The sequence below is a fragment of the Salmo salar genome, chromosome ssa11 (assembly GCF_905237065.1).
Source record: "Salmo salar chromosome ssa11, Ssal_v3.1, whole genome shotgun sequence".
Classification (NCBI taxonomy): domain Eukaryota; kingdom Metazoa; phylum Chordata; class Actinopteri; order Salmoniformes; family Salmonidae; genus Salmo; species Salmo salar.
Window position 1 is genome coordinate 3,457,998 of NC_059452.1, and position 13,443 is coordinate 3,471,440.

The 13,443-nt window shown below is 43.2% G+C and overlaps 1 protein-coding gene across 1 annotated transcript in view; it reads left to right on the forward strand.

The window, feature by feature from the left end:
- The window catches only part of LOC123725127 (kinesin-like protein KIF6), a 142,732-nt gene that overhangs the window by 13,072 nt on the left and 116,217 nt on the right, over window positions 1–13,443 (forward strand). Inside the window, exon 2 of the mRNA XM_045688939.1 lies at window positions 5,056–5,247. Coding sequence (XP_045544895.1) covers window positions 5,056–5,247 — 192 coding nt within the window. The remainder of the gene's footprint in view (window positions 1–5,055; window positions 5,248–13,443) is intronic.

The window sequence follows — 13,443 nt, forward strand, 5'->3', positions numbered from 1 at the left end:
CAGGGAAACTTAAATCAGTTTAACTTCATTTCTATCAGCATGTTAAATGTGCAACTAGAGGGAAAAAGGGAGGGAAAAATCGGAAAATAATTCTATCCTCCTGATTACTGCTTACAAGCTACAATTAAAACAAGAAGCACCAGTAACTGGGTCAATAAAAAAGTGGTCGAATTAAGCAGATGCTTAACTACAGGACTGTTTTGCTAGCGCAGACTGGAATATGTTCCGGGATTCTTCCGATGGCATTGTGGAGTACACCACATCAGTCACTGGCTTCATCAATAGGTGCATCGATGATGTCGTCCCCACAGTGACTGTACATACATACCCCAACCACAAGCCATGGATTACAGGCAACATCCGCACTGAGCTAAGGGGTAGAGCTGCCGCTTTCAAGGAGCAGGACTCTAACCCGGACGCTTATAAGAAATCCCACTATGCCCTCCGACGAACCATCAAACAGGCAAAGGGTCGTTGATAAGTCATTGTCTCAACGCAGCTGTATAATGCTGTGAAAGGATCCAGAAACCCAAATGATTTGGGTGGATCCCATCCTCCTTTATAAAACTTGTTTTGTTTCTAAAAGGTATCGAAATTGTCAACAAAAGTTGCACCCATTGAGCTGCAATAATCATGTAGCCAGTTGCGAAGATAAATAATCCTGCTAAAGCGTTCAATGCCACGATTCAGAGAGGGCACAGAGCCAGATATGATGGGTCTTTTAGTAGTGTCTAGCAGAGAGTCAATCAGTTTTTAAAAATCCAGTTTCAATTGTTCAGAGCTGCCCTTCTTAATGTCATTAAAACCCACATGGACTATGATAAAATCGATGTCCATGTCCTGGTTTAGTACATTCGGGAGCAGCTTAGTAATGTCATTTACTCAAACTCCAGGATAGGACATTGTTTTTGCACCAGGAACAGTCACATTTATTACCATGGAGCTGCCCAAAATCACACCTGGCGAGAAGGCTGCTCACGTGGCTGCTGATTTCTTCCAAGAAAGAGACAATAATTTGTGAATACTTAAAAATAATCCTCCACCGCATGTTTACATTATCGGCGAGATCTCAAGGACTCCCTCAACCGCCCTACTAATTGTGTAATATTTACTTGCACATCAAGGTGGTGATTCCCTGCCTTCTCAGTAATACCCCCCATCGTATTGGCAGGGCTGTGAGTGGCACAGTCCAGTCAGTCTACTCTGTTTCTGTTAACTCCAAAGTGCGTTCCCTCAGGCTTGGAGCTCATAGGATATAGTGTACTGCGCTCTCGAAGATTTGTATGCACTTTGCTTTAAAGTGAAATGTGATTTTTTTTTAAGGGGTTAGTAAAATGGGTTCTGACTTTCCCTGAGAATGTCTAAGAGAGTTTTTTCCAATAATAGAATTTGTTGTGGAACCGGTCAAGCGAGTGTAAGCATACTACATCAGAGACCATATAAATAAAGGAGACTGAAATGGGTTTCACTTAGAGCGGTGTTTTTTAATCCTGGTCCTGGGGACCCAAAGTGGTGCACATTTGAGTTTTTTGCTTAGCACTACACACCTGATTCCACTAACCAAAGGTTTGATGATGAGTTGATTAGTGGAATCAGGTTTGTAGTGCTAGGGTTTCTGAGCCCTTTCCTACTTACTGTTGACTTGCAAGGGTGGCTTAGTCCGGCAAAGCTTGTCTTGTCCCCTCCTGGTGACCTTGAAAATTAACCATACTGACCCTATCCACAGAAGCCACTTGTGAAAAGTGGATTTTGGCTCAGAACTTTTTGATGTGTATTTGCTTTGCCCGGCAGCGTGTCCTGGAAGTTGGGGATTCATTGGTTTTAACAGGTTTTTAATCAAATCAAAAAAATTGGTCACATAATTAAAGAGCAGCAGTAAAATAACAGTAGTAAGGCTATATACAGGGGGTACTGGTACCAAACCTCTGGTACAGCATTTGAGTGAACTCGTAATGCAGCTTTCCTTTATCTTCAATTGATTATATCGGGGACTATGTTGTTAGCAATGATTTAGGTGTGTTGATGTGAAATTCTGTTTGACCATTACCAGGCCACTATGTGTAGTTGAGTTACGTTCAGGTCCATGGGAGTTATGACACTGTTTTGGTTCCATTTCATTCATTTTACACTGTTGTTCCCGATTACATCTACATAACAGCTAAATGAGTAGTACTTTGCAGACGCCCTAAATACGGGGCCATTTATCATCCTGACATAAACCTGGACATTTAGATAACTTGTTTGATTGAGAGATGTAAATCGTCTATCTATGTAGACTAACCTAATGTTGGTAGGTGTGAAAACAAGATGTTTGAAAATCTGATGAGGCAAAACAAGAACGGGCTCAGGGAACCAAATAATGTGGTGACTGTAAATTACTGGATGTCATCAAAGCATCAACAACACGGTACTCTTTTGTGAAACCACAGGCAGTTTTTGAAAATAAGCTATTTTCCTTGTGTACTTGACTATAGGCCTTTGATTAAATATTGAATGTATATTTTGATGGAATGCAACCTGGTGCTTGTGTCGTAAAAATAAAGGACAGCGCCTAAATCTTGGAAGATCTTTTTATTTTTTGCTTTAGTCTTGAGTTATTTGAGCAGTCAGCACTTTATTGGTAAAAAAAAAGTGTACTTGACAGTCTGTATTTTATGGATTTACCTTCCCTGGCCCTGTTTCCTTTCTTCTTGGCAGTGCAGGGAACAGATGTGTATTCCCGTTGTGCAGTAAGCATGTCAGCATATGGACAACCTTTTCATTTGGCAAATCATGGGCTTGGACTTTTCTTTTCAAGGACAGCCATTAAAAATAAAAATGAATGTATTGTTCATTTTGCATCTGTATGCCTGTATATGCATAAACTACATATAGACTGTCAGCTTACTGTAAGTGCAAGGTTCTCCAAAACATTTGATTGATCCCAATGGATTGGGTTTGAAGTAGATGGGACAGAGGGAAACCATTACAGTAAATTGAACTAATGGGTTGAATAAGTTTGTGCTGTTCTGTTGCCAGGTGGAACATGTCATGGGATTGGAAGTGTGAACAGGATTGGAGTGTTTTCGTCTTTCACTCGCCACTCTTTTGCAATCACTCACTCTGTCATACACACACACACAAATGTGCACACACACACACACATTTTTACGCAAACATGCGCACACACAAATGCACGCATGCACAAATGTGCATGCACTCCAGACATACTCTCATCAGGAGAAGATGCTCTGGAATCTTGACACGCTCTCTCCAGCCTTCACAGCTCCTATTCTCTCCGGTAATTCATACCAGACAAGGGCTGCATCCCAAATTTACATTTAGATTTGAGTAATTTAGCAGATGCTCTTATCCAGAGCAACTTACAGTTAATGCATTCATCTTAAGATAGCTTGTTGAGACAACCACATATCACAGTCGTTGTGATATTTTTCTCAATAAAGAAGTTATCAGCAAAGTCAGTGCTAGTGTAACAGTATAGCTTCCGTCCCTCTCCTCGCCCCTACCTGGGCTCGAACCAGGGACCCTCTGCACACATCGACAACAGCCACCCTCGAAGCATCGTTACCCATCGCTCCACAAAAGCCGCAGCCCTTGCAGAGCAAGGGGAACAACTACTTCAAGGTATCAGAGTGAGTGACGTCACCGTTTGAAATGCTATTAGCGTGCACCCCGCTAACTAGCTAGCCATTTCACATTGGTTACACTAGTAGGAAAAGACAAGTGCAAGTTAAAACATTTTATGGGGCGGCATAAGACTGAGATGTCTTATTTAAGATACTCTTTGATGAGGTAGATTTTCAGATGTTCCCAAATGGCAACCTAATCTTTTGGATAATATGGCACCCTATTCCCAGGACATCTCACTGAGCCGGTCAGAGAATGCATGTGTCAGCCTGGCCCATATTAAAGACTACAGCGTGCTCGTGCCATTTCCTCCATGTCAAAGGAAACCATTGTTATTGCCCCTGTTGTCTTGAAGTATGTGTTGTAAGGGGAGCCGCATATCATCTTTATCTTCATGTGATGTCCCTCACAGTGCAAGGCAGACCAGGGATATTCTTCAAAATAAGTTTTGTCCTTTTCGTGGAAACTTAATTTAGTTTTTCTGTGATATATTGACAGATGGAAATTCCCTTTCTCTAAGACAGAATGACCTTTACCATTTGTGTTGAAATTGGAGTATCTATTTTTTATATTTTTTTCACCTTTATTTAACCAGGTAGGCAAGTTGAGATAAGGGGGGACTTTACCTAGCAGGGTCTTGTTGATGACCTGGAGCCAGTGGGTTTGGCAACGAGTATGAAGCGAGGGCCAGCCAACGAGAGCATACAGGTCGCAGTGGTGGGTAGTATATGGGGCTTTGGTGACAAAATGGATGGCACTGTGATAGACTGCATCCAGTTTTTTGAGTAGGGGTGCCAATAGGCTATTTTGTAAATGACATCGCCGAAGTCAAGGATCGGTAGGATGGTCAGTTTTACGAGGGTATGTTTGGCAGCATGAGTGAAGGATGCTTTGTTGCGAAATAGGAAGCCAATTCCAGATTTAACTTTGGATTGGAGATGTTTGATGTGAGTCTGGAAGGAGAGATTACAGTCTAACCAGACACCTAGGTATTTGTAGTTGTCCACATATTCTATTTTGTCCCATTCCTTACCTCCAAATGCCATCTAGGCCTACATCTTGAAGTTTAAACCTGACTGTTATCTCTACCTCAAACCAGACTGATGAGATATTTTGTTACACATTTGTGAGGATAGACATTTCCTCTCATGGCTCAGACACACTGCGGCGATGAATTGATAAAACCAGCTGGTAGCCATCCTATTGCTTGCAGTGTGTTATAGGAACCACCTGCTGGATGTCAACAAATGTGAAAATTAACTGAAAGTGACAGACAATCCTGGTCAAAGGCACTCAGCCCGTTGCTCTGGTGTGTTTCCTCTCTTACTTGCTATGTATGGTACCCACCACCCGGCTAACTCAGTTACCCATCAACCATTTCTTTCCAAAGAGGATGTCTATACATTTTCTTTAACCTAAGCATCACAGATATCCTGGTGAGCATTCTGAAGAAGGAGAAGAGGAGATCCAAGGACGCTGCTGCTCAACTGGCTAACATCTCCAATGGCTGTCCCTTGGACCCCCAGAGTCCTTTGAGGTTATACACAGCGTCACTGGCAGGAGACACAGAGGCAGTTGAGAATGACCATGGAGTGCCACCCACTCTTTATGGGGAAAGAGGTATGCTGATTCACTGTCACCATCGGGTCAGGATGCAAATCCAGAAGTATGATAATTCATTTAAAAGATATGATTTTAATACTAATCTATACCTTAACCATGCCTTATGACTGACCTTACATGATGTTTAAATTTGTTTTTATAAATCCTAGTATAGCCAATTTGTACTTTGCAAGTTGGCCATGTAGTGGGAATGCTTACTCACATTCTAGCAGAGACTCATGCTTACATGGTGTTTTTAACATGCTTTTATCACAGGCACATTTGTGCAGAGAAACGAAACAGTTGTACGATTTTAGTTGTGCATTAGTTTTAAGTTTGATTAGTCATATTTATGGGATAGGCATGGTATACATCGAAAGGCTTACTTGCAGGTTCCTTCTCGACAATGCAACAACAATAAGAAAAGATAAGAATACCAACATGATGTAAATGACGGTAGAATAGAATAAACATTTTAGCATAAGTATAATGCAGGAAGGCAGAATTTATAGTCCAATATTTCCATATGTATATGGGAAGGGGTTGGGGTATGTGTATAAATTGAGCAGTATAATAGCAGTCTGGTAGCAGCAGTTGTGATGTGTGTGTGTAGCACTGAGTGTACAAAACATTAAGAACATAACATAAACATGACATGGACTGACCAGGTGAATCCAGGTGAAAACTATGATCCCTTATTGATTTCACTTGTTAAATTAACTTCAATAAGTGTAGATGAAGGGAAGGAGCCAGTTAAAACATTCGTCTTAAGCCTTGAGACAATTGAAACATGGATTGTGTATGTGTGCCATTCAGAGGGTGAATGGGCAAGATAAAATATTTAAATGCCTTTGAAAGAGGTATGGTAGTAGGTGCCAGGCACACCAGTTTGTATCAAGAACATCAACGCTGCTGGGTTTTTCACATACAACAGTTTCCTGTGTGTATCAAGAAGGACATTCAGGACAATTTGACACAACTGTAGGAAGCATTGGAGTTAACATGGTCCAGCATCCCTGTGGAATGCTTTCGACACATTGTAGAGTCCATGCCCTGACAAATTGAGGTTCTTTTGAGGGCAAAAGGTGAAGGTGTTCCTAATGTTTGGTACACTCAGTGTGTGTGTGTGTGTGTGTGTGTGTGTGTGTGTGTGTGTGTGTGTGTGTGTGTGTGTGTGTGTGTGTGTGTGTGTGTGTGTGTGTGTGTGTGTGTGTGTGTGTGAGAGAGTGTGTGTGCATGAGTGTGTGTGCATGAGTGAGTACATATGTGTGATGAATCAGAGCAGGTGGTCAGTCCAGTTCAGCAGTCTGATGGCTTGTAGATATAAATGGTCTCTGAGCCTGTTGGTATCAGACCTCATGCTCCGATACCGTCTGCGCGATGGTAAGGGAGTGAACAATTCGTGGCTGGAGTGTGTGATGCTGCGTGCCTTCCTCAGGCCCCATTTCGAGTTGATGTCCTGGATGGGTGAGAGCACGGTCCCAGTGATGTACTGGGCCGTCTTTACCACCCGCTGGAGTGCCTTGCGGTCATGGACGGAGCAATTCTCGTACCAGGCTGTGAAGCAACCGGTCAGGAAACTCTCGATGGTGCGGCGGTAGTATTTGGAGAGGACACGTGGGCGGCATGATACATTTATTTTGCCGCCTTAGGAAGTAGAGATGCTTGACAAGAGTGGTGGTGTTGTTGGTCCATGACAAGTCCTTGGTGATGTGGACGCAGATGAACTTAAAACTCAATGACTCTCTACTGCAGTCCCGTTGATGTGTTCCTGAAGTCAACAATAAACTCCTTTTTGTTTTGCTGACGTTGAGTTAGAAGCTGAGGCTGGTGTCGGGCTTGGAGGGAACAATAATATTGAATGCTGAACCTGTAGTCAATGAACAGCGTTCTCACATAGGTGTTCCTCTTGTCCAGATGTGTTACGCCCGTGTGAACAGAAATGGAAATGGCATCTTCCGTGGATCTGTTGGAGCGGTAGGTAAATTGGAGTGGTTCCAGTTTGCCTGGCATGTTGGCCTTGATGTGGGCCATGACCAGCCTCTCAAAGCACTTCATGATGACCAAGGTGAGTGCAACAGGCAATAGTCATTTGGGCATGTCACCTTGTTTTTCTTGGGCACTGGGATGATGTTGGTCTCCTTAAAGCAGACTGCAGCCTGGGACAGGGACAAGTTGAAGATGTCCGAGAAGACGTCCGCCAGATGGTCAGCACACACTCTGAGGACGCAGCCAGGGATGCCATCTGGGCCAACTTGCTTTGTGACTATTCACTCTTTTGAGAGTTTTCCTCACGTCAGCCTTGGAGAACGAAAGCACCCAGTCATCCAGAGCAGTGATAGTCTTCCTGGATGGCTCAGTATTGTTTGCCTCAAAGCGAACATAGAATGTGTTAAGGTCATCTGATAGGGAGGCTTCAGTGGGTACCGCACAGCTGGATTTGCCTTTATAGTCTGTAATAGTCTGTAGTCCTTGCCGAATGTGACGCGAGTCTGAGTTGTCGATCATCAATTCAAGTTTGAGTCTGTATTGTCTTTTTGCGTCCCTAATGGATTTGTGGAGCTCGTACCTGCTTGACTAGTATTCCTTGTGCGCCACCGAGTCATGGGGGTTCGTTTTGCCGACATTGAATGCTGCAGTACTGGCTCTCAGCAGTACACACAATACCCTATAATGATGAAGCAAAAACAGGTTTTTAGACATTTCTTTACATGTATAACAAAAAAACCTGAAATATCACATTTACATAAGCATTCAGATCCTTTACTCAGTACTTTGTTCAAGCACCTTTGATGCTACAAGCTTGGCACACCTGTATTGGGGAGTTTCTCCCATTCTTCTCTGCAGACCCTCCAAATCTCTGTCAGGTTGGATGGGGAGCGTCACTGCACAGCCATCTTTAGGTCTCTCCAGAGATGTTAGATGGGGCTTAAGTCCGGGCTCTGGCTGGGCCACTTAAGTGACATTCAGAGACTTGTCCCAAAGCCACTCTTGCATTGTCTTGGTTGTGTGCTTAGGGTCGTTGTCCTGTTGGAAGGTGAACCTTCAACCCAGTCTGAGGTCATGAGTGCTCTGGAGTAGGTTTTCATCAAGGATCTCTCTGTACTTTGCTTCGTTCATCTTTCCCTCAATCCTGACTAGTCTCCCAGTCTCTGGTGCTGAAAAACATCCCAACAGCATGATTCTGCCACCACCATGCTTCACCGTAGGGATGGTGCCAGGTTTCCTCCAGATGTGACGCTTGGAATTCAGGCAAAGAGTTCAGTCTTGGTTTCGTCAGACCAGAGAATCTTGTTTCTCATGGTCTGAGAGTCCTTTAGCTGCTTTTTGGCAAGCTCCAAGTGGGCCTTTTACTGAGGAGTGGCTTCTGCCTGGCCACTGTACCATAAAAGCCTGATTGGTGGAGTGCTGCTGAGATGGATGTCCTTCTGGAAGGTTCTCCCATCTCCACAAAGGAACTCTGAAACTCAGTCATAGTGACCATCGGGTTCTTGGTCTCCTCCCTAGCCAAGGCCCTTCTCCCCCGATTGCCCAGTTTGGCCGGGCGGCCAGCTCTTGTAAGAGTGTTGGTGGTTCCAAACTTCTTCCATTTAAGAATGATGGAGGCCACTGTGTTCTTGGGGGACCTTCAATGTTCAACATTTTTTGGCAGCCTTCCCCAGATCTGTGCCTCGACACAATCCTGTCTCAGAGCTCTACGGACGATTCCTTTGACCTCATGGCTTGGTTTTTGCTCCAACATGCACTGTCAACTGTGGGACATAACATAGAGACAGGTGTGTGTCTTTCCAAATCATGTCCAATCAATTGAATTTACCACATGTGGACTCTAATCAAGTTGTAGAAACAAGGAGGATCAATCGAAACAGGATGCACCTGAGCTCAATTTTGAGTCTCATAGCAAAGGGTTTGAATACTTATGTAAATAAGGTGTATGTTTTTATATTTTTATATATTTGCTAAAATTTCTAAAAACCTGTTTACGCTTTTTCATTATGGGATATTGTGTGTAGATTGATGAACATTTTATTTATTATTTATTTAATCATTTTTAGAATACAGCTGTAACGTAACAAAATGTGGAAAATGTCAAGGGGTCTGAATACTTTCCGAATACATTGTATATTCTGCAATATTGATGGATGAGTCCTGAGTGGATGAATGTTTGAACATATATTCCATTCAGTATTCTCAAAACAATCCTGCAGCATTGAGTCTGCCTTTTCTGTCCAGCGCCTCACTATTCTCTGTGTCGGTGGCTCCCTCTTGAGCTGCTGCTTGTAGGCGGGGAGTAGGAACAGAGAAACATGATCTGATTGGCCGAAGTGGGTGCGGGGGATGGCTTAGTACGCGTCATGGATGTTTGTGTATACATGTTCAAGCATGCTGGATCATCTGATGGGTCAGGATACATGTTGGTGATATAATGTGTTTTAGACAGGCTTGGTTAATGTCACACAGCATGTCCCTCTGGGTTCACAAAGTTCAATTTCCAGAGATTGGACATTAGCCATCAGAATACAAGGAAGAGGTGGCCGTGTTTACCCGTCTTTTCAGCCTAGCTTGGAGTCCTCCTTTCCTTCCTCTTCTTCGTTGCCGGCGTTGCCTTATGTCATCTCGTCCAGGAGCAACAGTTTAGCCCACTGTGCTGGGAACAAAGGAGTGAATGTAGTAGAGAGATAAGTATGTAGCTTCCGATTCATGATCCAGAAGTGTTTGTCGGTTGTAGGAAATTATTGTTCAAACATTCAGCAAAGTAATAATTAACAAAAAAATTGCCATAAAAAATCTAACATGCTGACCACACTGCCCGCGTCGCGTGCGCGAGCATTGCAAAATAAATGTACACATACATGTTATTCAATCATTGCATTCACACGGTTCGGGCACGTCAACGATCGTCTGCGTAGCCAGGCGCTAAAGTAGAACTTGGATCTATTTGTGATGCTTGACGTGCTGCAAATCCTGAGGTTTACACTCCAGTCCAGTTGGTGGTGGTAATGCACCTTAAAGTTGGTTGCCAACCGCCATATAAAGTCTAAAAAAGAAGAAGCCTGAAGGAGGAGAGATTACTAGAAACACACTTGGTTTACCCTTTTATCTGTGGATTAATTGTCGGAGTAGAGGACCTTGTGCATTTCAGGTAAAATAACGCATTGTTTACATTCCAGGACAAATTAGCTAGCAACAGCAAGCTGTCTAGCTAAATTGCCATACATGTTTAATGCTTTTCGACCTGTCCCCAAAATAATATAGTTGTTTCAGAGTTCGTTCAACCTGCGTGTCCTCATTGCATCTGGTTATGGGTGGACAAAATCAACATGCGCGTGATGGCGCACACGGACACACGTGCGCCCGGTGTAGTCAGCATGTAAGTCAAGCAGGAAACAGTAAGACACATGCCCTCCTCATCACCACCATCTTAATTTTATGGGAAGAATGCTGCTGTATGTTATGAGGACTATCAAAGGAATTCCTCACCAAGTGGTATTAGTTAAAGCTCTGCATGCCCCTATCACACTTAGATTTTTTGCTAGTGGTAGATAAAGTCTAGCTGAAGTTAGTAGTGGCTGTTTATAGCAAACCAAAATATGGATTGCAGTTTCTCCTGGTCCATAGACTACTTTCAGGGTGATACTGATCTCTCCCTTTAATTTCTTTCCTATTTCTTAAAAATTGTGGCACTTGAGGGAGCCTGGCTCAGCGGTAGTGCTTCAGTCCTACAAGCACACATTGCCAAGAACAGCATGGGATCGAATCCTGCCCCATCCACCACTTTCCTCCTATTATCCCCTCTATATCTGTAACCCACTATACTTTCCATCTAAGTAACTGAAAAAAATATGCAAGGACGGAGCTCCGTAAAAAAACAAGAAGACTATTGTAAATCATAAAAGTTGCCCATTGAGCAACCTATTAGTGTTCACCTCAAGAGGTTTTAAATGTTAAAGGTATCCAGTCAGATTAAAGATATTTGAGGGCTTTTCACACTTCTGAGCTGAACTGAGCCGATCTAAACCAAGCTGTACTGAGCTGCCCTAGTTACGAATCCACCGTTGTTTTTGGAACTGTGCTGAAAAGATCAATGTGAAAAGAAAATATCAGAGCCGGCACAGTTTGGTTCAGGTCAGCACAGTAGTGCCAATTTCTCCTTACCATATCTCTGCAAGTATAAACGGGGCACATGCTGACCCGTAACAGGACTCAGATGCATGATGTCGCTATATACAACTCACTGTCTAGCCTGCCAGCTAGCCTAGTGGCTAAGCCCACTGATTTCTGCATGATAAAGGAGGCTCTTGTGATCATAATGAACCATTGAAGCAAATATAACACATCACAGTTCCATGGACGTGAACTCTATTAAACGGGATACTCTGTATATTAAACGGGGGACAGGAAATTAATAGGACATAAATGTGGTCACGCTGATTGTCTGTGTGCCTGTCGAGGTTGTCTTTGGAGAGACTTTAAATGCATAACAAATCCTCAACTTCAGGATTTACTGTATGGCGAACAGTCAACCACTCAACGTCCCACCGCTGCACTATATTTAAATAGTGTCATCAGACGGATCACATTCATGCATGAGGAGTTTCCTCTTTGGAATTAGCATGCTTGGTAAAATGTTTATTGTGGCTGCGAAACTTCGGACAGCTAATTATCCCCCTAGTTTAATGCTTATTAAAGACCTGATGAGTTCAGAACCCATAATAGTTTGAATGACATTAAAAAGAGGCCAAAAGCACTTATATTACAAATGCCTAAGGTACAATTCAAACAAACTTGGTATATGGGAAAATTATTTTTGTCTGCACTGTGCAATTTGAATTAGACAATATCATAACAGGTATTGGTAAGTCTTCCCTGTAAACAGTGTAATCCATTATTACAATGCTAGATTTCGATTCCAGTTTTTCCCTTAGCCATGGAATTATATTCACAGTGTCTCTTTTTCAAATGAAACTTAATCTCTACATATATTCACCTTATAAATAAACATATTTCATTTGGTTAAAACCTTTAGGGGCACTCACTGAGGCCTACGCTTTGACCTTTCGGCAATTTCACTTAACTAAGCAGAAGCCTGTTTTGCTAAGGTCCAGTAACCTGCCGATCGTTCCCCCTGGTGGTTTTTGATTTACAGTGTCAACACAGTCCAATTTCTCTGCCAAGACCGACTGATGGGGCTGCCCACCGTTTCCCTGCAGTTTCGACGTGCACCATAACAGCTCGAGGTTCAGATAGAGATTTTTATGGGGGTTGGAGCGCGGGGTCCTATTCCCTGTATAGTGCGCTACTTTTGAACAGAGGTCAAAGGTAGTGCACTATATAGGGAATAGGGTGGCATTTGGAATTCACACCCATAATAGGTAGCACAGACCCAGTAATGATCTTGCTTTCGTTGGACTGCAGCACTGCCTATAGATGGGTTAGCTAATACCGGGGGAATTAAAACGGGATGGTTGCCGAAAGTTGAGCTATTGAGCTTCTCCTTAGGAGAGCTCCCTCCTCGCTGGTGGCAGCAGGTTTGTTTGGCTTTGCCTGTTTAATTTAACTTTAGCGGTGACTTTAGTGTGATGATAAAACTGAGCCCCGATAATAACTGTGATCATAGCCCTGGGTGCGGGATGCGAGCCAGCAACTCATCAAACTGACTCAGAGCTCCTGTCTCCACAAACCGCAGCGCTGTCTCATTGGGCTCCTCATCACCATTTTTGAGTAATGATGCTTGGTAATAGGACCATTGAGGGTAATTGCAAACAGGGTTCTTGAAAGAAGAGCCTATTAAAAAACAAACACATCTTGTTAGGGAGAGAATCAATCACTCATTGAGGAGCGATCAGTGTTTATGAAGTGGTTGATAAGCGATGTGCGTGTCACGCTGAGCTCTCAGAACAGCATGCTCTCTAACTCGTATTACCTCGGAGTTGACTGGTAGAGCTCAAGGCAGACCTCTTTGTCCCCGCTCCTCTGCCCTTTTGACCCCGTTATTGGCTTTCTCCATTGCTATGAGATACGATGACCCCCATTTATATTTAATTGACCTGTCACATAGACACTTGCCTGACTCTCAAACCGCATGTGCAACTGCTTCGAGAACCACATTCTCCCAAAAAGTTCAGCTGAACTGTCTTTTGGTTTGGGGGAGGAAGAGAGAGAGGAGTGGAGGTTGAAGAGTATTTGATACAGCTGTCCACTTATGGTGGGGCT